The 24,028-nt window shown below is 38.5% G+C and overlaps 1 protein-coding gene across 3 annotated transcripts; it reads right to left on the bottom strand.

Annotated features, from left to right (window-relative positions):
- Window positions 1–2,125: 2,125 nt before the first annotated feature.
- LOC104232720 (uncharacterized) lies at window positions 2,126–23,613 on the bottom strand. 3 transcript variants are annotated; one of them, XM_009785978.2, is made up of 16 exons: window positions 23,494–23,613; window positions 23,339–23,418; window positions 21,559–21,653; window positions 15,838–15,998; window positions 15,283–15,434; window positions 14,290–14,408; window positions 13,749–13,909; window positions 13,559–13,633; window positions 12,320–12,391; window positions 5,724–5,861; window positions 3,572–3,727; window positions 3,281–3,333; window positions 2,949–3,127; window positions 2,662–2,741; window positions 2,452–2,586; window positions 2,126–2,366 (listed from the first exon to the last, which is right to left on the bottom strand). In XM_009785978.2, exons 1-14 carry the CDS (start codon window positions 23,558–23,560, stop codon window positions 2,681–2,683), a joined length of 1,569 nt encoding a protein of 522 aa, XP_009784280.1. In that variant the 5' UTR covers window positions 23,561–23,613; the 3' UTR covers window positions 2,126–2,366; window positions 2,452–2,586; window positions 2,662–2,680. The 3 variants fall into 3 exon arrangements, with proteins under 3 accessions (XP_009784280.1, XP_009784279.1, XP_009784282.1); XM_009785977.2 differs by having other exon boundaries at window positions 2,452–2,566; XM_009785980.2 differs by lacking the exons at window positions 23,339–23,418; window positions 23,494–23,613 and adding an exon at window positions 21,089–21,344 and having other exon boundaries at window positions 2,452–2,566; window positions 21,559–21,648.
- Between the last annotated feature and the right edge of the window lie 415 nt (window positions 23,614–24,028).

Here is a 24,028-nt window from a genome sequence, read left to right as displayed (position 1 = left end):
TTTTTCCAAAATTAGCGTTTGTTCATAAAATTTTCAATTTTCACTTGAAGATGCATTTTGAAAAACTCCAAAAACCTATTTTTTGCAAAATTTTCACTCAAATCACTCACAAAACTTCAAAAACAACCCAAAATTATATTCATGTCCAAACATAACTCAAAATTTCAAATACCGTTTTCACTTGAAAAACTTATTCGCCCTTTTTTGGAATTTAGAAATTCTTATGTCCAAACGCCCACTTAGAGCCCGTTTGGACATAAAATAAAATTCATTTTTTTCGATTTTTTTTTTTTAAAAAAATTCGAAATCAGTGTTTGGCCATAAAATTTTCAATTTTCACTTGAAGATAAATTTTGAAATTTGAAAAACTCAAAAAAACTATTTTTTAAAATTCACTCAGATCACTCACAAAAATTCAAAAACAACCAAAAATTATATTTATGTCCAAACACAACTCTAATTTTCATATATCATTTTCAATTGAAAAAAAAAATTCACTTTTTTCCGGAATTTTACATTGGTTCATTTTCCACACGGTTGACACCACCTTCAATAACATGTATCTTAAGACATACAAAGATAACTCAGTTCACTCTAATGTCCGATCAAAATTTTGCTAAACCCGTGGACTCAAGCTGCTAGTCGAACAATGATACAAACCTGGGGCCATTGCACTTATTGTTGACAAGACTCATAGAAAACTTGCCATCTATTCAACTTTTGCTACTCTCCACCTTTCACTTTTCTCTTCTTTCAATCAAATATAGGAATATCCAAAATTAGATGTGGTTAATATAATCTTCTGTATGATCTATTCAGAATTTAGAGATATTTTTTTTATAACTAGACAATTTATGCTAGCCATAACTGCAATTCTCCCCCTATATCTGAATTTGGAACCGACTATGTTTAGCGAAGTTTACATTGGTTGGTCAGCCTTCTGCTTCCCCAACCCCCAAGTAATGCATAATCTCCAAAAATCGATTTAGACAACCTAGGACACATCACACATGTACACCTTTGGTAATCTATATATCTAATTTCTGCAATTTGAGGCAAAGGTAGGGGTGTACTAATTCAATAAAGGGTCCAATCTTTCAAGCAAAAATCAAACAAGATAATCATCTTGCTTAAGAATGTTTGAATTTTGTCTACCTTTTCTTCCATGTTGTTAAGAATACTTGTTTAAGACCTAGTCTACTTAATCATCATAGGTTTCATTTCTCCACTTTGGCTACCTTTTTTGCCCAAGTTTTCAATGCTTATAATTACCAAACTCTTTACACTACTAGTCACTTATATAGACATTGGAAGACAACCCACACAGCCATGATAGTCCTCTATGATCACTTAATTTCCATGGTTTGGACAATCACTCTGCTTCTATTTGGCTATTCTTGATTTCTATAAGAGGATCACTTATGAGTCGCAAAAAGCAGGAATGAGATTTTATCCTATAAGAGGAACCAAACTAAGCATAAAGATTTTATAAGTTTTACTGCAGCTGGAGGCAATCCAAGCACTGGATAAGAGAATTGATATGATGAATATATGAATCCGTCTATTAATCAAGATGAACATATATTTATTGTACATACAAGTACTTAGCATGCTGAACAGATTATCTCCTCAATAGATTTATTTCTACCCAAAAAACCATGGTGTATACATCTTAGATGCCACATTAATAATACTGCATAATTTTTACCTTGTAAAAAGGGGAAAGGAAACCAATGAAACGATAGGGCAATACTGATACAGATGCACAACAGAGTAACGACACCATTCTTACTGCCACGGCATCAGTTCTCCAATTCAATCAAATAATGTTTGAAAGAAAGGAATAAAGGCGAAAGCAGTGAAAGAAGGATACCTTGTGCCCCTAGCATCACTTAGCTGACATGAGTGTCAAGTGCAGGAGAAAGATGAATCTAAAAAGAAGTGCATAAGATAATCGACTAATTTATAAAATATGGGAAATTAATAAGTGGGGATCACTACGCTGTCAATGTATCATGTACTTGGGAACACAACGATTTATCACTTTATATTATCATCTGTTCTTGATCCTGGTTGATCTAGGATATTCTTGCAAAAAAAGTGAAATCCAAAGCAAAGACCAGAATTAAACAACCCACCTCTGGAAATTGAAAATAAGCAGATAAAGAACATTGTATACCAAACAAATTAATCAGTGGTCTCCATAAACAGCTAATAATTTTGTTAATTTCTCACCCTTCATTGAACATTATCTGAAAGTACGATTCTCTAACGGTTGGAAAATTCAGATAATTGATTCAACAATTTACAGTTCAGAGATGCCAAGACCACTTGGATTGATGTGGAAACCTGACAAGTGAATACACCTGCTTGGAACATTAAGCAAATATTATGGCCAAAAGAGAAGGAACACGGACCAGTCCATGAAAATAAACCAGAGTTCTGTCATACCTAGTAAACTATGACTTTCACTTTGAAATGCAACAAAGAATTGCCGATATGCATCAAAGAGCTAAACGCCATCTTCTATCCATAAAATAACTGATGACTAAGGTTCTTGCTTGACCTGCATTGAGAGACATCATGCTAGGTGAACGTCAACATCAAAATAAAAGACATAAAAGAATTGTGAGTACTAAAGATGGGGGGAAAAAATCCTACTGCAGTGGGATTTTCTTCTTCAGTCAGCATGCTCCCGGAAACGTATGATATTGTTGATAAAGCTCCTCTCGCGACGATAGCTGAAGATTAAGATAGATAAGACGCAGAAATACACACGTCATGCTTTTCAGAATACAATTTAGTTATAGGACTTCCAAATTGGAGCATTTAAGTTTTGATGTTCTGTATTTGAGCCTAGTTCACTACACTTCTAGTCCACAGAGTGCATTGGACAACAAAATGTTAGCGCTGCAAAGGTCATTTTCGTAAGTTCCCTACAAACTTACATGATAAAGGCTGCTAGCATGAAACTGGTGATGCCCACTATGAAGTGAACACTAAATGTCTTCCAGAAGTCATCCCGATCCAAAAATAACTTTTCTGAAATTAGAGTGACTACTCCAGAAAGAAGCAGAAATGTCCAACCAGAGGGAAGGCAGCTACGAAAGGAAAATGAGGACGAACCCTGAGAAAAAAAATCCAAAGAATAGATCATCGTCTGCATCCAAGGAATTTTGTGACTTCTGAATTACTTAAATATCCAAAATCCTCAAGCATCAGGAAAATTTCTTGATTTTGATGATGTAAAGCAAAATAATTTCACAAGCTTAGCAAATACCTGGAAATAGTTCCTGATGAATATTGCTGAGTAAGTAATCCTTAAAGCCATATCTTTCAACAAGTCAAGGAACTAGAGGTTACAAACATGATATTCACTAACCACAACGACCTAATCAGAACACACCACCAAACTGTAAGACCTTGCCTTATTTGTGAACCAAGATCTGCAGTGCGAACACTGATCAACAATTTTCAAAAAAAAAAGAAAAAAAAGAAAAGAAAAGGCAAACACTGTCAGAATTCCAGGAAAAGAAGAAATCTAATACTTTAATGCATCAAGAAAGGATACTCAAAGAATTTGCTAAAATCAACCCAATTGCACCAGCTGAACGTATAAGAGAAACATTCAACACCAGGTAAATCAGTGAAAACACAAGCAAGGAATCATTTGAGCGTTTGAGTTGAATCTCATTTGCTACTGCATGCAAAAAAGCTTCAGATGTTCCTGCACCAAAGACAAAGAAAAACTCGACAATTTCAGAATAGTATCTGTAAACCTTAATGGTGGTAAAGCTAAATAAAACTTTAATAGGCCAGGGCAAATTCAACATATCGTCTTCACAAGCCAAAAGCAAATACAGAGCAAATCAGCGGTACAATCTTTTGGGCACATCATTGCAATTAATAATGCAGTTTGCAAAACGAGAAGGGAACATACTTCATTGTAGATCTCAGCTACTTGAAAACGAATATATAAGCTTTCTATCCGTTATGTAAAAGTAATAAGTAGCCTTATCAGACAAAAGTCAAAGGAATAAACAGCTTCATAAATAATAAAATTAATAAAAAATCAAATTTGTACGAAAAAATGAGCTAAAACCTCCAATAATAATTCATAAAAGCAGTGCCGGAAACAAAATTCCCGAATGCTCCACACACCATTTAAGAGAGGTGTCCATCAAATGGCATTTGAACATGTTAAGAAATAGTAACTAAATAAATCAAAAAGTCTTTATCAAAAATAAAATAAAATAAATCAAAATGTCCCCTCTCTAACATTATAAGCTTTTAGATGAGGTGATTCACACAATTTCACATGGTATCACTGAGTTCAAGCCGCACCATCATCCATTAATAAAAAGTATATTCACATGCTTGTCCAATAAAAATTATCAGGCTAGCACGTGAGAAGGCGTGCTAAGACATAATTAAGTAAATAAAAGTGCACGCTCTAACAGTTTAAACTTTCACGCAATTTAATAAGACAAGAGAAACTTGCCAATAGTTTCTTCTCTGCCAAAAAAGTCAGACAAAAGTCACCAATTTCAAAAGCATGCATCAAGGTTGTAGCGCTTCAACAATAAATGACTGGTGGATAAACATGGCCAGATTCCAGTTAAGAGCTTCAGCTGTGCTTTGCCAAAATTTATCAGAAAGCTCAAAAACTGCATCCCTCACAGAAATTTCAAACATGAACAGTACTCTTATCAAAGAAACTTTTGCCGTGGAGGCTGCAGCAGTACAGTTAATTACAAACTCAAACACATTAAAACAGAAGTCCAAAGTTGGGAATTCCAATCTTCACAACCTTTTATCCCATATATATACAGCTCTGTCCCCACATCACTATTTACTAAATTTGAAGTTTCACCGGACCTTCTTAATTATCATCATACACTGCTTCTTGCTTCATAAGATAATCCTACTACAGTTACGCCTCAGCCTCAAAAAGTTGGGATCGCTTATATGAAACTCACTTATCATGTTACTCCATTTAAACTCATCTCGTGCCAACTTCATAAGATAATCCCGTTGCTAAAACTAGTTTGTTTTCCAGAGTTTTCGACATTCTTCAGCCTTATTTAGTGAGTGCTATAGGTTGATTAGGTGCCTAGTATCACATTTGAGTGTATGGAAGTAAATCAGCTCCAATTCATGTGCTATGGCCCGGTTATAAATACAAAGGAATCACAGAAGCACCAATGCATATGGGCTGCCCAAAGTAAAAATCTACAGAGTTGAGAAGTCGTCAAAAGTCCACAATATTTCATGAGAAAAAACATTTCATTTCTGAACTAGAAAACCTATAGTAAATCTCAGGGTAACTACTTAAATTAAATCCTAAGCACTAAAATAATTAATGAAAAGGAAGGAGAGAAATAGGATCCGTTCTAGACCTTCAAAAATATTTGACAGTTGCTGAAGGGGTCCCTCAATTTTCAGTATTACAGAAACCTTTCAGCATGGGATTTCTTTTGCTGCTCACTTGGCCTTACTCACATAAAATACGGACCGAAACAGTTTATTTGGGATCATTTATCTTATTAATCAGTAATTCTATCAAATTTGTTTCATTAACTCTAATTGGTTTTAGTTATTATATAGCAGCGATAACTATGTAACATTTTCATGGAAGTCATTATTTTCTAATTAATTATTCAATATTCACTTATTTAAGATATTATAATAATTTTCTATTATGAAACCAAACACGACCTTACCATTCATAGCCAACAGAATAACATAGAGGAAATAGTATCGTAGAGCTGTTGAAGCTTCTCCATCACTCCACTTGCGACCATACAGCAATCTGACGAAAGAGTAGGAATAGCTAGGGCCAAAGGCCATGACAACCAAACCTACAAGACAAGCAGGTTTGAGAATGAAGATGAGCTATTTAGAGTCTAATTCGTTTTGAAAACCTAAGAGCCAAAATGAAATAAAAATTTGCCAAGTTTTTCCGTGTAATATATACAAGCAGCAAGTGAAACATAACGTGCGTCAATTTATTGTTTGAGGCATATTTATCAAAAAGAGAAGAATTAGTTTGAAGCATATGGTAATGATGCTGATAAACGAAGCAAATGCCCCAGCAAAAGCAAGTCTAGAGAACATATCATATTTTGGAAGCTGCCTATTTCAGTGGCAGCCAGAAAGCAAGTCTTCTACAAATTTTAGAGTCTTAGTTAAGTCATAACATCTCAAATGCTGAGTCTTGTACATCGGCCTCTATCTTTTGAGGCTTTCAAGTACTTTTTTTCTTAGGTAGATTATGAATTTGTCACCACAATAGTCGTGTGCCTGAAAGAAGATGTTTTTAGTTCAGGTTTTTATTAGCTTCAAGATTAAATAGTCCATTCCACCCACTAAAAGGGCCACTTCTGCAATAAAGACTGGCATAGCAAACGATTGAGTTTGGATCCATACAGAGTTGAGGAGATTTTTCTTTCTGGGATAATGCAGAAAAAGTTTTGTCTTCACATTATCATAATGGCACCAACAACATGCTACATTTAACTTTACAAAAGATTTCATCTTTAGAGCTCCCAAAGAATACATAAAAGTGTCTAAGCAATTTAAATCTCTGTTGCATAAAAAACAGTTAAATAACAATGCTTTAATCTATATAGCTTGTCCTTCAAACACCTCGCATTTCTCATTCCAGATAACCCATATAATGCGAAAGGGAGAAATGTCTCACATTTTTCTGCCATATTATACAGGACTGTATAAAGAGTAATTAAGAAGGAATGAGAGGATCCTTACTCTTATCTTAAGATTCAGGATTACCCTCCACAAACCCGAGGACACAGGGCAATGCAACAAAAGATGATCAACTTCCTCCCCTGAGTTTTTACACATGTAGCACCAACTAACAAGTGTGATTCCTCTCTTTCGCAGATTCTCAACAGTCAAGATCACTCCCCTCGCCGCTAGCCATGCAAAAAAGCACACCTTCGTGGGCGCTTTAGGAATCCAGATCGAGGAGTATGGAAAAGTGGCCTCCTCTCTCACTAACAAACTTTGGTAAAAGGACTTTACGGTGAACAAATCATCGCCACGCAACCCCCATCTCCAAGAATCACAAGATGGCTAGGGCCTGTCTTGCCCATACAGCAGTGCCAACAAATCTTGGAGCTCCGCAATCTCCCAATCTTGCATGTTCCTTCTAAATGAGAGGTCTCATACTACCTCCCCCCATGCTCCTTGCGAATCTGTTGAACCATCAATTCCTTCTGGTTTGATACTCTGAAGACGTGGGGAAAGAGACCCTCAGAGTATCCTCTCCACACCACCTATGATTCCAAAAGCTGATTCTCCTTCCATCTCTCACCCTATAAGTGATGTTGCCATTGAAGGCTTCCCAATTCTTCATGATGCTCCTCCACATGCCACACCCGAAAGGTGCTGTGATCGCCTTGGTACTCCAACCCCCTCCCATGGAATCGTACTTTTCTACTATGACCTCCCTCCATAGAGCATGCTCTTCTACCCTGAATCTCCACAGCCACTTCCCTAACAAAGCTCTGTTGAATACCCTAAGATCTTTTACTCCAAGTCCACCCCACTTCTTTGGGGAAGTGACTGTCTGCTAATTCACTAGATGACAATTTCTAGTTCCATCCACCGTATCCCAAAGAAAATTCCTTTGAAGCCGCTCCAGTTTTTCTGTGATGCTCACAGGAGCTTGCAACAGGGACAAGTAATAGGTGGGCATACTCGATAAGGTGCTTTTAATAAGCACTTCCTTACCGCCATTTGACACCGTTTCTACCAGCCTGCTAATCTTTTTTCAACCCTTCCAATCCCTGGATTCCAAGCCGTAGTATCCTCTCAAGAAGCCTCCGCCAGCCGCACGATCCATCATTTTACTCAGAGCATCCATCACTAGAATGAATAGCACGGGGATAGGGAGTCACCTTGCCTGAGACCCCTGGAGCTGCCATAGAAACCACACGGGCTACCATTAACCAGGACAGAGAATTTGACTGAGGAAATGCAGAACTTGATCCATCCCCTCCATCTTACCCCAAACCCCATCCGCATCATCATGAAATCTAGGAACTCCCAATTGACATGGTCGAAAGCCTTCTCAAGGTCCAACTTGCATAGTAAGTCGGGTTCTCTATTTTTTCTTCTGGAGTCTACAAGTTCATTTGCCATCAAAGCAGCGTCCAGGATCTGCTTACCTTCCACAAACGCATTTTGGGAGGAAGAAACAGACACGTCAAGAACTTTCTTGAGTCTATTAGATAGCACTTTAGAAATAATCTTGTAAATGCTCCCCGCGAGACTAATAGGCTTGTAGTCTCTGATACAAGATGCGTCTTCTTTCTTAGGCACAATGGTAATAAGAGAAGCATTGATACTTCACTTGAAAGCACCATTCACGTGGAAGTATTCAACGGCTTCCATCAACTCCCCCTTAATGGTGTCCCAACAGAGCTGGAAGAAAGCCAAGGAGAAACCATCAGGCCCGGGGGCCTTATCACCAGCACAACTCGACACAGCCCCGTGTACCTCCTCCTCCTCGAAAGCCCTCTCTAGCCCCTTTTACCTCCTCCTCTCCCTCAATCCTCACCCCATCAACAACTAAGAACTCTATGAAGTTTCTCCTTCGATTTGCAACCGCAACCCTATGGAAAAACTTGGTATTCGAATCCCCCTCCTTTAACCAGAGCGCCCTCGATTTTTGCCGCCAACTAGTCTCCTGAGCTATTGCTAACTCGACTATTTCCCTCTTAACCTCCCCCAGTCTCGCTTTCTCAGATTCATCTAACTCTCTCGCCCCTTCCCCTCTCTCTAATTTCCCCAATTCATGCATGAGCTCTCTCATTTTAACCTCTACCCTCCCAAAAACCTATTTATTCCACCTTATAATATCTCCCTTGAGCAATTTAAGTTTCTTCGAAAGACGGAATGAAGGTGTCCCTGATACCCCGTAGCTTGTCCACCATTCTTTCACTTTGTCACCAAATCCTGGCACTTTCAATCACATGTTCTCGAATCGGAAAGGAGCACGCACAAGCAAATGATCCGAAGTCAGCCTAGGTAAAGGAATCTGCAGTACATTCGGCACCAGCTCATCCCAGAAGGCGATATCAGTTCTATCAAGTCTAGACCTTGAGTTGGAATCCTCCACCCTGGCCCAAGTAAACCTTTCCCTTGACAGAGGAAGGTCAATGAGAAAGTGATCATTGATGAAGTCACAAAACTCCTCCATGGCCCTCGAAATCAGGCTACACCCTAATCTCTCCTCCGGGAATCTAATAGTGTTAAAAGTCTCCCCCTAGAACTCATGGAATGTCCCATTCCCTCATAACATTGGTTAGTTCCTCCCAAAAAGACACCTTGGACCCTTCTCCTATCGGTCCGTACACTCCCCAAATCCCCACTCCACCCCAGTCACTCTATCTTTGACAAGAGCTGCTAAAGAAAAAACTCCATTCTTAATCTCCTTTACCTCCAAGCTTCTATCATCCCACATAAGAAGAATGCCCCAGGCACTTCCCGCTGCTGGGACCCAGTCATATTTTACCCAACTACCTCTCCAAACACTCCTCACAAACGCATCCGACAAAACTTCCATTTTGGTCTCCTGAAAACAAACTAGGTTGGCACCCCACTCTCTAACTCCCACTTTGATGATGACCCTTTTGTTTGGGTCATTCATCCCCCTCACACTCTAAGAAAGAATCTTAACTTCCATAAGTAACAATATCCCCCTTTTTCCCACCCCCCCTAGCCGAGCTCCCTTACTCCCTGTCATACACCCGGCCCCTTCTTTGGTACACCACTACATCCCCTAAATTATTTTGCTTAACACCTTGACCCAACTCCCTCCCTGCACCATCATAAAAAGGTTGTTGCTCAATCTCCTTTAACAGTTCTAACACCCTATCTTCCTTCCCTTCAAAAGAAACACCTAAAATTTTCCCGGAGTTTAATAGTTTATCCTCCTTCAGAAGGACATATCCCCTCCTCCAATCCGTGACGAAATTGGACAGGCATCTTCTATATGTACCTTTTCCTTGCTCCTACCGGAGGAATACAAGACCATAGCATTGCTAGCAATAGGAACTTTAGGTGCCGGAAGGGTCTCACCATTTCCTTGAAAGGCACCAACCTCTGAGATTAACACCCCACTACTATAGGAATGTCCAGAAACGCCAACAGTGTAGCGGGAAGGAAGAGAGCATGGAACCCTTGGCGGCATCTTAACAGGAATTGTTGGTCCGACAGTAACATCAATTGGGGCATGCGCAACAATCTCCCCAGAAGAAGGAGCTTAAAGTGTAACCTCAGCACAGCTACGCACAAGAGAAGATGAGATGGCGATGGAGTTGGGTCCATCAGAGGCGGGAGGCCGTGAAATAACACCACCAGCTTTAGCCGGTGTGGCCCCTGAAGTAACGGCCATCGAAGAGGGCGCGGGACACTAGAGCTCGGAGAAGAAATATCACTGTTGTGAAGCACCAATGGCAGAAGAAGAAGGAGCAATTGTTCCCATATACTTAGTAGCCTTATCATACGCAGCTTGAAATAATTTGGGCCCCTTAGGATCAATTCTAATATAATTGGGAAATGTTGTTGGGCCCATGTGTGGATGCCCAGGCCTATACTTGCTGAAAACTTGTCGGCCCTATGATGATTAAAAGAGGACCGGCCCATTCTGCCTTTCCAGCCCGCATCACTAACCCAAGGGCATTCACGTCTTTTCCTCCTGATAAAATTTTGTCTTTCTTCTCCCAAATTCAGACCCCCCGTCTCTTCTCCATCTATATTCTGATTCCTGCTTAGCCCGCTGATCCAGTGAGCCCTCCCCTCTCTTCTATTTGACCTACCATTTTATTCCGCCACTATCATAGGCATAAAGATAGGGCGAAATTCAGGGCTCAACAAAACCCTATAATTCAAGTAGCCATCGTCCACCACAGTGGAGACAGGGATTCTGCCCCCTTTCCTCAACACAATCCTCACACGCGAGTGATCGTGTAGGCTGCAAGTGACATCAATAAAGCCCCCACAGATTTCCCCAATCTTCTTAAATAGGTCAAGACACCAAAGATGTACCGGGAGACCCACCATGTTGACCACCAATGTTTCGCCGGTGAAACGAGGGTCGAGACACCCATCGTGCTCCACCCATCTGTCTAGCTTTAAGAAGTTCCCATCGAACCACCTGTTTCCTCTGACAGGAATTTCTGAAGCTTGAGACTCAAAGACAGATGGAAAGAGATATTGCGTGTCCCCCAGTTGCGATATTTTCAGCTTGTCCTTGACGTTCCATGCCTCTGCTGCCCAGTTCCTAACAGCCTCTGGAGAACCAACCTATTTGGAGAAAGATCCAATCAAACAAGATTCCAAGAAACCCTTTCGCCTGAGAGTGTGCTCCTCGGACAGCGAGAAGTGCGGGTCCTGCCCTACGTCGAGCTTTCGATAGCATCTTCCCCAAGTTCTAGGGCTGGCCTAGAGGCAGCTTTGATGAAAGACATGTTTTCCAGTTTTCTTGATTCTATAGAGAATTAGGAGCTTCTCTTTGTAGAATCCATCATATTCTAAATGCGGCTGTCCCAAAAGCCTCGCGAAGAGGCTGACTAAAGAAGAAGAAGTGAGATCAGGCCGGAAAAAGCCTCACCCGTCGCCGGAAAATAGAGAAAGTCGTCGGATTTTGGAGATTGATGGATGGGTAGGCTCGGAATAGCCTCACGAAGAGGCTGTCTTAAGAAAAAATTTTGAGAACTGGCCAGAATCTTCCTCACGCGTCGGCGCGTGGCTGAAGCGCCGCCAGACCTCGGCCGCGCGTGAGGGCGCGTGGGTGGGCGATCGCCGGAGTTTTTTGCTGGGAAATGGTCGCGACTGGCTTGGCTATTGGAGGGTAAGGGAAAGATTTTAAAAGAAACGATGTACCTTAACAAGATCTACATTTTCTGAGGTTACACGTTATGTCCATGGTGGGTGAAGATGGAGATTGGAGGAGGATGATGGCCATGGCTGTTTAGGTGAAGGAAGAGGAAGAGATGTGGAGGAATCCGACATGGAAAGGCCTACAGAAGTCCATTTAAGACCAAAACGTCTAATTGTTTTTCTTGCCAATATTTGCTAAGACAACATGTCAGGAAAAATTGAGACTTGGCTAAAACTACTAGAAAATTTTGATTATGAGCCAGTAGGATAAGTAAATGTAGGTAACGACGAGTCCAGCTCTATAGCTACAACGATTTCCAAAACAGATGCGAAAAACAAATAAAAATGAAAAAAGAGAAGATCAAAGTAATGTTGAAGCAAGTTCAATTATGTAAGATGTCATAGTTACCTATTAGTAAAACAAGTTTCAAAGCCTCAGTCAAACTTTTTCCCAATTTCTTTTGCTTCTGCGTGTCTTCACCTGCCAGAACAGTGAAACAGCTGAGGTATCAAATTGCCACTTCAAATTGAATGAGAGAAGAAATCAGCATAAAGTTAAAATTTTGGTTTATAACTTTGTGGTGGTGACAAACACCAAAAATGCAATATCATAGACACGGTTAAGTAAATGGTAGCAAGTTTGGAGATGAAGCTCTATGTCATGGCTGATATATAGCTATTGATTGGGTTTTGGTGCACTAAACCAGAATTCTTGGAGAATACATTATAAATTTTTGTCATCAAGTCAAAGAAGCTTTTTAGGAAAAATAAGACGGTCTTTTGCCTTGTGCTGTCGAAGTCAGTTTTTCTTCTAATACCAGTTTTTTTAAGAAATTAAGATTAAGGCCGACAGATTGAGATGTTGGAAGAGGTTAAGTCTGACAAGTACACATTCATGTTAGAAAATACCTGGTTCATGGAAGTAATAACCAAGCAAAAGAAATAAATACACCAAGTAGCATCAGAAAATAACCAAAAGCAATAGTTCATGTAGGTTGTTAAGGTTAAAGAAAAAGATAAGCTCATTCATCTATTTCTTAGCTTCTGTGCAAAATCCTGAAAAGTCAAATGAGAAATGTAAAACATGCTCATAACTAGTAAAAACCAGTATAACCTTTGGTTCAAAAGTATTTCTTAATAGGCATGGCATCACTTGAGGAACCACCATTCTATCTGCGTCCTGTCTTTCAATAAGGCATGAAAAGCTTCCATAGGAGCCAATCAATAAATCATGTTAAGAACAGGATCTGTAGGGCGAAAAGAGGTATGTAGAAGGATGATTATTTGTCATTTTCCTGTTTGGTAAGTAAGCAAAAATGGGTCATCTAACCTCCCAAATCTAGAAAGAAAAGGAGGAATTCTTATATCTTTTACTTTCCTAATAATTGTATCACAATATATGAACAATAATGCAACTAAGGAAGTAACTTGATGAATTTCCCTTTCCTTACACTTCACCTCCCCCTTGTGAAATCAAATTAGCATTACTCACCACAATAACAACTAAGCAAGATTTAGGAAAACATAACAACAACAACAAACCCAGTGGACTCCCACTATGATTTAGAAAAACATATGAATTGAAAAAATAAAATGATTAGATGATGTCCTATAACCAACAGGAGTCCTCAGAGGAAGGTGAATAAACCTGATGCAGACCTTGCAAATGTAGCATATGAACTTTCTTCAAATGGGAGAAATACCAGCCTAACCACTAAGCTGCCTGAAAAATCAATTATATGTTTGTATCTGGTAAAAAATATGACCTGTTTAAGCAATATGCTGCTTTGTTAAGAAAGGCGGCAAGTAGAAGGCAATAGTAGTTAGCCAAAGCATACCTAGTTTGTCTACAAGCCCATATACTGCTTGATTATATGGTGTGTCCAACCACACAAGAACCATCTTTTCTCCTTCTTGAAGAAGCAACTTGCGGAAAGATTGAAAGGTAAACAACATACACATTTTTGAAAGTTGCTTATCAACGCCTCCATTTCCTACACTAATAGGATATTGATTGTCAAATAAAATAAATTCCAATCACAAGAAGAAAAGAGCTGTCAATATAAGAGAGGAGGGCAGAGAGATTGTGTGAACAAAGTTAAACAATCTATAGAACCAAACAAGAGCAGGCTTCCATTCATCCCTTTGTATTTCTTGTAGCCACGTCCCCTGACACTCCACTTCCAAAAGAAGGAATCCCCCCCCCCCCGGCGTCTCTCTCTCTCTCTATATATATATATGTTTTTGTGCTTTGTCTGTAAATTTGCTACAAGCACCAGCTTGTGCGCCTTACTTTACATATCACTTATCAAAAGAAAATATGAAGCGTATAACATGCATGCGAAACAAAAGAGGATGAGTAACCATTAGAATTCTTACCCAAAAGGGAAGAGATCAGAACTGCTATACATGTGAAAAAGAAGAAAGTAGCCCCAGTAGCCAAAGAACACACATGCTCCAAATGCGACTTGCGACAAGGCAAATACAATTGCTTTCTCCTGAAAGTAAGAAACCTAATCTTAAATATCGGTATAATGCTTTCTCCGGAAGATTTGAAATTTTGATTTTCAATATTTGTCACAATAACTAAATCAAATTAAGTTCAGGCATCCCTGCAAGTAACTCATGCAGGCGTATAAACCTAGGACATGGAACAGTTATGCACAGATTTTATTGAAAGACAATCAGATTAAATAAGACAAGGAACTACAGAAGATAAAAACTCATTCACCTACCAGAAATGGTGGACCAAAAACTAAATAAGCAAATGGAATCATGCCTTTAAAATTTCAATTATCAAAGGAAGAATGTGTGAAATAAGGCACGAGGGATAATATTACTGCAAGTCACAAAATATTTACTGTACTGGCAGCTCCTTCTAGCGATTGAAAGTAACAGAAGCATCACGGAGATGCAACCAAGTACAAAAGTAGGGTCCTTTTAAAAAATGACAGCATCTAACAAAGTCCATCAGAGATTTACATCACTTATATGTTTAAGACTACACCAAAACTAGATTAACTAAACATTAGCCTTCAAACTATGTAGATGGGTGGCAAAACATTGTTTCTGCACACATTCAATGGTCTTTGGCATTTCATCAAAGCCATTTTTTAGGACTAAATTTCATAAACTAACGCAATATAATTACTACTCATAGTGAAATTCAATCCTCAAGAGGTATTATTCCATTGAGCAACATTAGAATCCATCTTTTTGCATAAACAATTTAAGGCAGTAATTCATGTTATAGATGAACACGATTGAAAAGCACCTAACAGTAAACTCACTTAAACTTTACTGTAAATAGATAAAAGTAAAGACGGAAAAATACAAAATAGTAAATAATGGAGGCAACAAATTGTTGTTTACCATGCCAGGTAGCTTTAATATGAGGATGTAGGTAGCTATGCAACGTGAAAGGGTTGCTGCACTCTCAACAATCAGACGTAACTTAAGGAGAAGCAAATTCTGAGATAAGATGTAAAAGGGTTCGGCTAGTAGCTCCAGCATACATGCAAAACCTGCTCAATGGATATAAAATTTCCAATAAAAATGAAAAAGTCAGACGAGAATTTTTTCCCAAAGTCACAAAATCAACTTTAGGGACAGTCTAATACATGATATATTCAACTCTCAGACCTCCAACCAGATGTAGGTAGAAGAAACGGTTCTAAGTAGGTCAGGATTATGTTAAAATGACATTGAAGCCAAAGACATACAACCAATGAATAATGATTTCAGAAGGGCATACATACAATCCCTCACAAGTGACAGATGCAACCATGGAAACAGAGTTCTTTTTGGGTTTTTTATTATAAGTAACCATGGAAAGCATGGGTTTCCTAACTCATATTGATAACCAGTTTGTAGAATAGGCACACAACACAATGCTTTAAAAGTCTGTATATCAAAGTTTAAGCTCACCATTTATCCATATAGCCTGTGCGTATTGACTAGAATAACTTAATTCTTGCCACCATAAAACAAAAAGGCATCCTGAAAACATGACAATTATTCCCAAAGGGAGGGTCATCCATGCTACTTTCAACAATTTTGCTGCATTTTCTCTCCTTGATGATCCGCCACTGCAATTTAAACACAATGACTTCCAAACTTCAAAAGCAGATCCAACATATATATTTATATATATATATATATATATATATATTGAAAGTCTCAAAGAAGAAACAGAATGCTAGAAATAAATGATAAAAGAACCTTCATGTACTCATCTTGATGGAACTACACAATGTCAAACCAGATAGACTACATCCTCTATTTTCTTAACTTTAGGGGGCTGTTAGCTAATTGAACGTTATATTAGGAGTGCCATCTGAATGGTCAAACATCTGACATTTGGTTTCCTAAAATGTCGTATCCTAGCCCTGTTTCACATATTTATACTGAGAATTAAAAATCTTAGCCACCTATGTGCTCTCGTCTTTGTCAAAGGCCTCTAGAAAGTTTCACATGCTTATCCACATTGTCACAGTCGTGGAACTCCTTCTCCAAAAAGGACTTTTACATTTTTTATGTCAATGCTGAGAGAAAGCAGTGAATTTTGTGGAGAAAACAGGAAAAAAGTAAGAGCAGTGGATGATTTTACAAACTTTTTGAGCTCTTTGCAACTTAAACGGAAATCTTTGGTAATATACCTACCTGGTGCTTGTGTAAGTACAAATAAAACATGTTCTTTTTAAAGAAGTTTAATCTGGAGATTAGTTTCACCACTATTCAATTGGTAAATAACAAGCATAATTAGGTATAAGTAGTCGCCTGGCCTGGTCACTGCGACCCCCTTTGTGAGGAGGCATCCCTTTTCCCGAATTACAATATTGATCACATAAAACAGATTTTCATAATTTCACGACAAAAATATAAAAGAACATTTTATTGACTATGACCGTAACAACTTGAAGCAAAATATATACTTATTACACGAGACAAGCATTAAACTCTCTAGTTTCAATATAGAGAGAGACAGAGTTGCAAATGCTTCTATTGATTTGATAATTTTTTATTTTTTTTTGAGAAGGTAACATATTTGTATATTAACATATAGACTTCACTAAATTTGTGAAGTCACTCATAATTACAAAAGGAGTGCCCAAAAAGAAAATCAAAACACTTATAATCCTTGGTCTTCTCACAAGGAATTTAGCACATCAAAAATGGATTCATGATCCTCCAAAAGCTTTCCTTTACACCAAAAATAGAAAAGAGCTAGACATTTCATCTTCGTCTTCTGGATGTTACTGGACTTGTTTTCAAAATATCTCTAATTTCTCTCTTCCAAATTTTCCATCATATGCCGGCTGGGACATTCTCTATCTCTCTTTATAACTAGAAAGGTTGCCCTCTTTATTCCAGCAAGCTAGAACATCAAGAATTCTTCCCGGCATTGCCCATAAAATTCCCCTTAAGCTGATAAAAATTCTCCATATTTGTACAGTGAATTTGCAATGCAAAAGGAGATGACTAATTGTCTCTGCTTCCTCTCCACATAAGTAACATCTAGAGCACAAGTGAAACCTCTCTTAATTAGATTATCATGTGTTACAACCGCTTCTTTTGCTAGTAACCATGTAAAGCAAGCAACCTTGTAAAGGATTTTTACTTTCCATATCATCTTCCATGGCCAACATCCAGCCTGGTTATTAGATAGGTTGAATTCCTTATAAGCAGACTTAACGGAAAACTTCCCTTGCCTATTCCCTTGCCATATGATAAGATCTTGATTAGAGTTGATTCAACTGAATAACTCCAAAGTATTGTAAAACTCTATTACTCTGTCAAGCTCCCAACTATTTAGAAGTCTTCTGAAGGTAAGATTCCAACCTTGATTAGTCCATGCCTCATCTAGTGTTGCTTGTTGTTGATTCAAAGTATATATGTCGGGAAAAAGTAGCTTCAAAGGTCCTTGGCCTAGCCAATTGTCATCCCACAAGAAAATCTTTATACCATTTCCTACTTTGAATTTGGACTTGTTAATCACTTTTGGCCACAACTTCCACAAACTGACACCATATGGACTTCTCACTGGTTTGGTTGTCCATTTTTCTTCCATTCCATACTTGTCCCTAGCGACCTCTCTCCACAGTGATTGATTGCTCGTCCGCCGCAAATTTCCATAGCCACTTCATCATCAAACTATGATTCTGAACTTTTAGGAATCATTAAGGCTCTTTTCAAATATTCCTTGATCATAAAAGTTCTGAACAACATCTACCACTTCCCTTTTAACCACTTCCCAGTAATTAGTGAAGAAGGCCATTGAGAATCTATTTGGGCCAGGTGCTTTGTCTCCAGCACATGCCTTTACACTATCCCATATCCCATGTTCTCCAAAGGGGCTTTGTAGCATTAAGTTATCTTACTATTTCTGATGGTACCTAGTGGTCTCCACTCCTCTTCTTCTGTGTAGAGGTTTTGGTAAAATCTGATAACCTCCCTCTTGATATCTTCTGGATTCTGCAAAGATTCACCGTCTACTATTAACTGATCAATATTGTTATATCTCCTGTGAGTATTAGCTGTTATGTGGAAGAACTTAGTGTTCCTGTCTCCCTCTTTTAACCAAAGGGCCATGGACCTCAGTCTCCATGCTACTTCTTCATGGTTTGCAATCTCCTCAAACTCCATGGACAAGGAAGTTTTTGTAAATATTTCCTCCTCTGTCAAGCTCCTTCGGTCATGTAAATCTTCCAGCTCTGCAAGTTGGCTGAGGATACTTGCTTTCTGCAGTGCTAAGTTGCCTTGGAAAGTTTTGCTCCATTCTTTAAGCTTTGCCTTCAAGGCTTTAAGTTTAAAAACTAGAATGAAATCAGGCCTTCCTTCACAAGTAAAAGAGTTCCACCATTCTTGTATTCTACCTTTGAATCCTTCAGTCTGCAGCCACCAGTTCTCAAACTTGAAGTATGATTTGACTGGATCCCAACTACACATTGAAGCATCAGTGGGGAATGGTCTGAAGTAACTCTATGAAGCAATGATTGTTTTATGTTTCTAAAATCTTCATTCCAGTCAGCAAAAATCAAAAACCTATCCAGTCTAGCTACTATTACATGCCTGTCACCTTTTCTCCATGTGTATTCACCTCCTCATAGTTGGGTGTCTACCGGTTCCATGTCTTCAATAAAATTATAGAACTCAGTCATAGCTCTTGTGATTCTGGAGCAATTCTTATTCTCTGTCATTAGGAGCATACACGGCTGAAAGATGCCATGTGTATTCCTGAGCCTTTCCTGAAAATTTACAAGTAATTGTGTGTGCTCCCAAACAACAAACTTCCCCCTTCCATATTCTACCATCCCACATTACTACAATACCCCTCTAGTCCCACTAGATTCTAATTGTGCAAATTTCACCCATCTATTACCCCATAATTCTTTTACTATCTTCCTGATATCCCCTTCTATTTTAGATTCTTAGAAACAACTGAGTATCAAACTTTTAATCAATCTCCTTTTTCTAACTCTATTAAGTCCCCTAACATTCCATGAAATAATGTTCACAATCATTGGCTATGACTCATGATGCACCCCCACCCCCCCCTTCTGGTTCCATTGCTCATGAAATTACTTCCAATATCCAGACCTTTCAGCTCTTTGAAACCCTTTTTCTTTGGAGTCTGAGTCACTTGTGTAACTTCTTTCCCTTTATTTGCTTGTCTTCTGTTGTCAATTTTCATGAAAAGCTCCAGTGCTTCTTTCTCGCACCCGTTAAAATCCACCCCAAACTCTTTGCTCAATCTGATGATATTCTGATGCACCCAAATCGATGCCTCAAATTTCGGATCTTCTTCTACCTCTAAGCTTTGATGGTTTAGAGGCACTGCTTCTTCAATTGCCCAGTCCACAAACATATCAGATTCTTTTGATTGCATGTGCATGTTGTATTCCTCTGAATCATATCCCTTCCCTTCGTGCTCAGCAATAATCGACATAGCATTATCCCCGTGAATAGATTCTTGTTGATTTTCCTTTTCTCCATCATTGTCCCTCTTTTCTTCATCTTCTTCTGGTTCGTTGTTATTTTTGTTCACTGGGCTCCACTGCGTAAGTAGTTATTTGATTTCCAACAGAAGGTTCAAAGTGTAGAGCTGCTACCTCTTCATTAAAAGGATCTGGTCTAGGCTTTGTATTTGGCAATTTAAAATCCTTTTCTTCAGATATAAATTGGGCCAAAAAATCTGGGTCCAATTCCTTTAAATTACATTGTTGGGCAGCCTTATTAGTTGTGACTAAAGAGTCATGTGACTAGTCACGTTAATTTTTAGGGATAGGTTGTACTTCTTTCGAACTCCCCACGTGACCCGTCAGAACTGTATAACATTGAGCCTCTCCCCCGATCTTTGCTTATCCTCTATTACTCGCTGGTTCGAACGACTTTCTTCTCCATTTGCATCGGTGTACGTTCTCATCGAAGCTTCACACCAGATCTGGATCTCGAAGACTACCCCTTCAAATTCTACCTTCACTGCTTTTGGGACAGCGGATCCATCTCCTCTAACCTTTATTCTTGCCCATTTCAAGTGATTTTTTAGCTCCGTCTCCTCCTCAGTTTGAATCCAGCCACCACAAAACTCCCCAACTTCTTTGAATACTTTTTGGGACCATAGATGTAACGGAAGCCCTACTAGCATAATCCATGCATGGTTCATCGTCTTATTGCTTGGAACTGATCCCACCGTTGGAGTCCACCATTGAAGCTTAACTTTGTGTTTCTTCAGTACCAATCACTTCTCAAAACATGGTCAGTGATTAATTTCGAAGAGAATTCGAAGAGAAACCGATTCTGGTCCATCTCATAAATATTGGTTCTGTGTGCTTGCTTCCAAGAACTAGATGTCCATCTGCCAATTTCCGATAGAGTTGCAATTTCGAAAATTTCTTCTGGGATGAACCCCACCAAGCACCTGCCTAGCAAATCGTTGCGTGTTAAATCACCAGAGATGCGAATAATGTCTCCTTCTGGTTGGACCGCCGCTTCATTCATTTCTCTGTTTGCCCTTTTATGATTTCTGACTGTGCTTGAGTAAAGAAGACCTTCCTCAATGATTTTGGGAGCATTAATGACATTCGTCCGTACCCCGCTATTAATGAACCTTTCGATTTTTGTTGCAATATCTAACCATCCCGAATTGAATGCCACTTCTGGAACAATAATAACTGACCTCCTCCTGCCTTGGACCGACCATGTTTGTTGTAGTTCCTCGCACATAATATTTCTGAGTAATGTTCCTTGGTTTTCCATCTTCTCACATAGTTTCCCATCATCTTCGATGCTTCTTTTAAATTTTCACATAACCACACCATCGTCTTCCTGCTGAATGTAGTTCTTCTAATTAGATTTCCGACCTCGTTTTGTCCATTCATACCATTCTTCAGCATTGGATGAGCATCTAACAATGTCATATGACTTGAAGCCCACTGCAAAATAGATGATGTTATCCTCCCTCATTGCAGGATTTTCACGTTAGTATGGATGAGCAAAGGACTTTAACTAAAAAAAAAAGAGGACAAAATGAGTTTTAGTCCTGCTGAAACCAAAATGATAATTTTATTTATTGAAGCTAAAAGAAGTTCTGAAATGAAATGCAAAGAACAAAACTAAAAGAAACATGGAAAAAAAATCCAATAGTACCAATAAATGTTGGCCCTCATGCATGCTCGCCTGAAGCCCTCTCGACTAAGAAAAAGCACACAAGTAATGAACAAGTGAAATTGTACAGCATACAACTGCATGATGCACAAAAAAAGATGTTAGACAATTTCTTGTACATAAAACCAAGAAGTCAGGTTGAAAAGTACAATAAAGTATCTGAGTTAATTGGTAACATGTTCTTGAACTCAAATCACCACAAACATCAAAGAAAATTTGGTGAATCGATATGGTACATCAGTACATGTGAATGCAGATGTTGTATTGTCTAGTAACAACCAGTCAGCCACAAAAGCTTATATACAAGAAAAAGAAAAGAAAACCAACTAAAAGCTTACGGCAAGAAAAAGTGAGAAAATTCTTCTCGTTCTCTAATCCACCTAATTTAGTTGACTTCTCCCTATTTTCATATTTCCATGGAGAAGCGGAGGTTGCCATCTTTTATGATTCAATTAACATCAACAGAATAGTGCCAATACCTAAATAAATTTACTATGGAACCTCTCCAGCAAACCATTACGTAGTTCAACTACTTTTTCAGAATATATCCGAAATACTAACTCTCATACAACGACCAATTCATACTTTTTTTGTTCACCTGTTCGGGTTCAGTATAATATAATATGAAATACCACGAAACGAATAACAATTTCCCTTTTCTAAATTTTATCTATAGTAATCTTTCCAAATGGTATTCTCACCCAAGAAGAGTACAACAAGTGAGAACAAACAACTGCAAACCAACTTATTAACAAAATCGCACCTATAATATATTGACATACACATGAAACAACAAAAACAACATAACTTCAATTCCTAACTAGTTGGTGTCGCTTGTAAGAATTTTCTATATTCATTTTTTTCTTTATAAAAGTGGTGTTGGGGCCAGCACCTCAACTACTCTACTTGATACTTGTTACCTCCCACCACTCATCAATACAGGTGTCGGGCAACTCTACCTACCAAGTCTTAGACATATTGAAAAAAATCACCTAGCGTTTTTTGTGTCCCTCGGGATTTGAACTCTGGCCTCCAAGCACCAGGGTTCAGATTTGCGCTTATAAATATATTCATATGCATAAAACAACAAAGCTTCAATCATGAACTAGTTGGGCTCGCTTATAAGAATCCTCTATATTCGTTTTTTATATAGGAGGTGCCAGGCTAGCTTGAGTGTACCTAGTCGATTTCACTGGATACCTGCTATCTACACCAGTACAGGTACCTACCAACGCTCAGGCGGATGGGAAAAAATCACCTAACGTTTATCATCTACCAAGGACCAGGGTGCATCCACTTCATTGATAGCAGGAATGGAGCTAGCCTTTGAGTTACGAGTTCGGCCAAATCTAGTAGCTTTGGTTCAAACCCTGTATTTGTTTTAAGAAATTCATTTGAATATGTATACTTATTGACCGCTAGGCCATACTCTTGGGATCTTCCATATTCAATCTACCTTATTTGGGATCATTTATTTCCAATGCTCAATAATTTACAGCAACAACTACATACCCACTATATTCCCACCAGTGGGGTCTGGGGAAGTTATTTGTATCCTTACTCCTACCTTGTGCAGGTATAGAGGTTGTTTTCGATGGACCCTCGGCTCAAGGATGCTCAATAATTTGTCTTTTTGAATTGAGAAACACCTTCTAATTGGATCACTTACTCTATGGGAAGATGATAATTACTGAGAATTACAAAAATTAAAAGTTAAAAAAAATGGATATGATATAGAACAATGATTAAATTAGAATATCACCGCATAGTCTTCTTCAGTGAGGTGCCGAACGATCCAAGAGTTGAATATGAATGGTATTCCCCTTGATAAAAATTGAGTAGCTACAAATATAAACACATTACTAAACAAATATGTGAAATTGAACGGGGATAAAGTGAGAAGAAAAATTAACTGACCGAGCAAGTACTTGAACGTGTGAGATAAATTCGCCGGACGCTCTCCATTTTCACTTGATTTTGACATTGCTTAAACTGTTTCTCCTGTAATGTCTATTGATTAAGAAAGTGAATGAGCCGTGAAATTCGATTTAGTTGTTGAACGGCTCGACGTGGTTTATATAGTAAATAGTTGGACCGGGTTTATTTGGAGAAGTTCTAATTTTTTTCATTCCTGTGTACTATTGGAAACTTTATTACACTAAATGTTCATATTTACTAAATTACCCTACCTACGCAAGTTTTGTTTACAAAATATATAGGCGAAATGGCTTCCTAGCCACTTAAACTTGTCGGTTTTTTTAAAGCCGATACATAAACTTATAACTTTTCCATTTGAACACTCGAACTCGTTTTTTCCATAACTAATAAACACATCTGACCATTGGCCATGTGCGCGTGTATTACACATACACATACGTGTCCATCCAGTCAGCAAATGACCAATGGATGTCTTACACGTAAGGGCGTGAAAAGTCAAGCAGCAACTCCTTCT

The sequence above is a fragment of the Nicotiana sylvestris genome, chromosome 5, assembly GCF_000393655.2.
Source record: "Nicotiana sylvestris chromosome 5, ASM39365v2, whole genome shotgun sequence".
Taxonomy (NCBI): domain Eukaryota; kingdom Viridiplantae; phylum Streptophyta; class Magnoliopsida; order Solanales; family Solanaceae; genus Nicotiana; species Nicotiana sylvestris.
The sequence above is the reverse complement of the archived record's forward strand: the minus strand, read 5'-3'. Positions and strand labels throughout refer to the sequence as shown.

What these genes read in the sequence shown, in the direction of transcription:
- LOC104232720 (XM_009785978.2), bottom strand. Translation starts at nt 23,560, where the DNA reads ATGTCAAAATCAAGTGAAAATGGAGAGCGTCCGGCGAATTTATCTCAC. An exon ending in TCACTGAAGAAGACTATGCG is followed by an intron (nt 21,654 to 23,338) that starts GTGATATTCTAA and finishes TGCATCATGCAG; the next exon opens with TTGTATGCTGTACAATTTCA. An exon ending in ATGCTAGCAGCCTTTATCAT is followed by an intron (nt 2,742 to 2,948) that starts GTAAGTTTGTAG and finishes CTTAATCTTCAG; the next exon opens with CTATCGTCGCGAGAGGAGCT.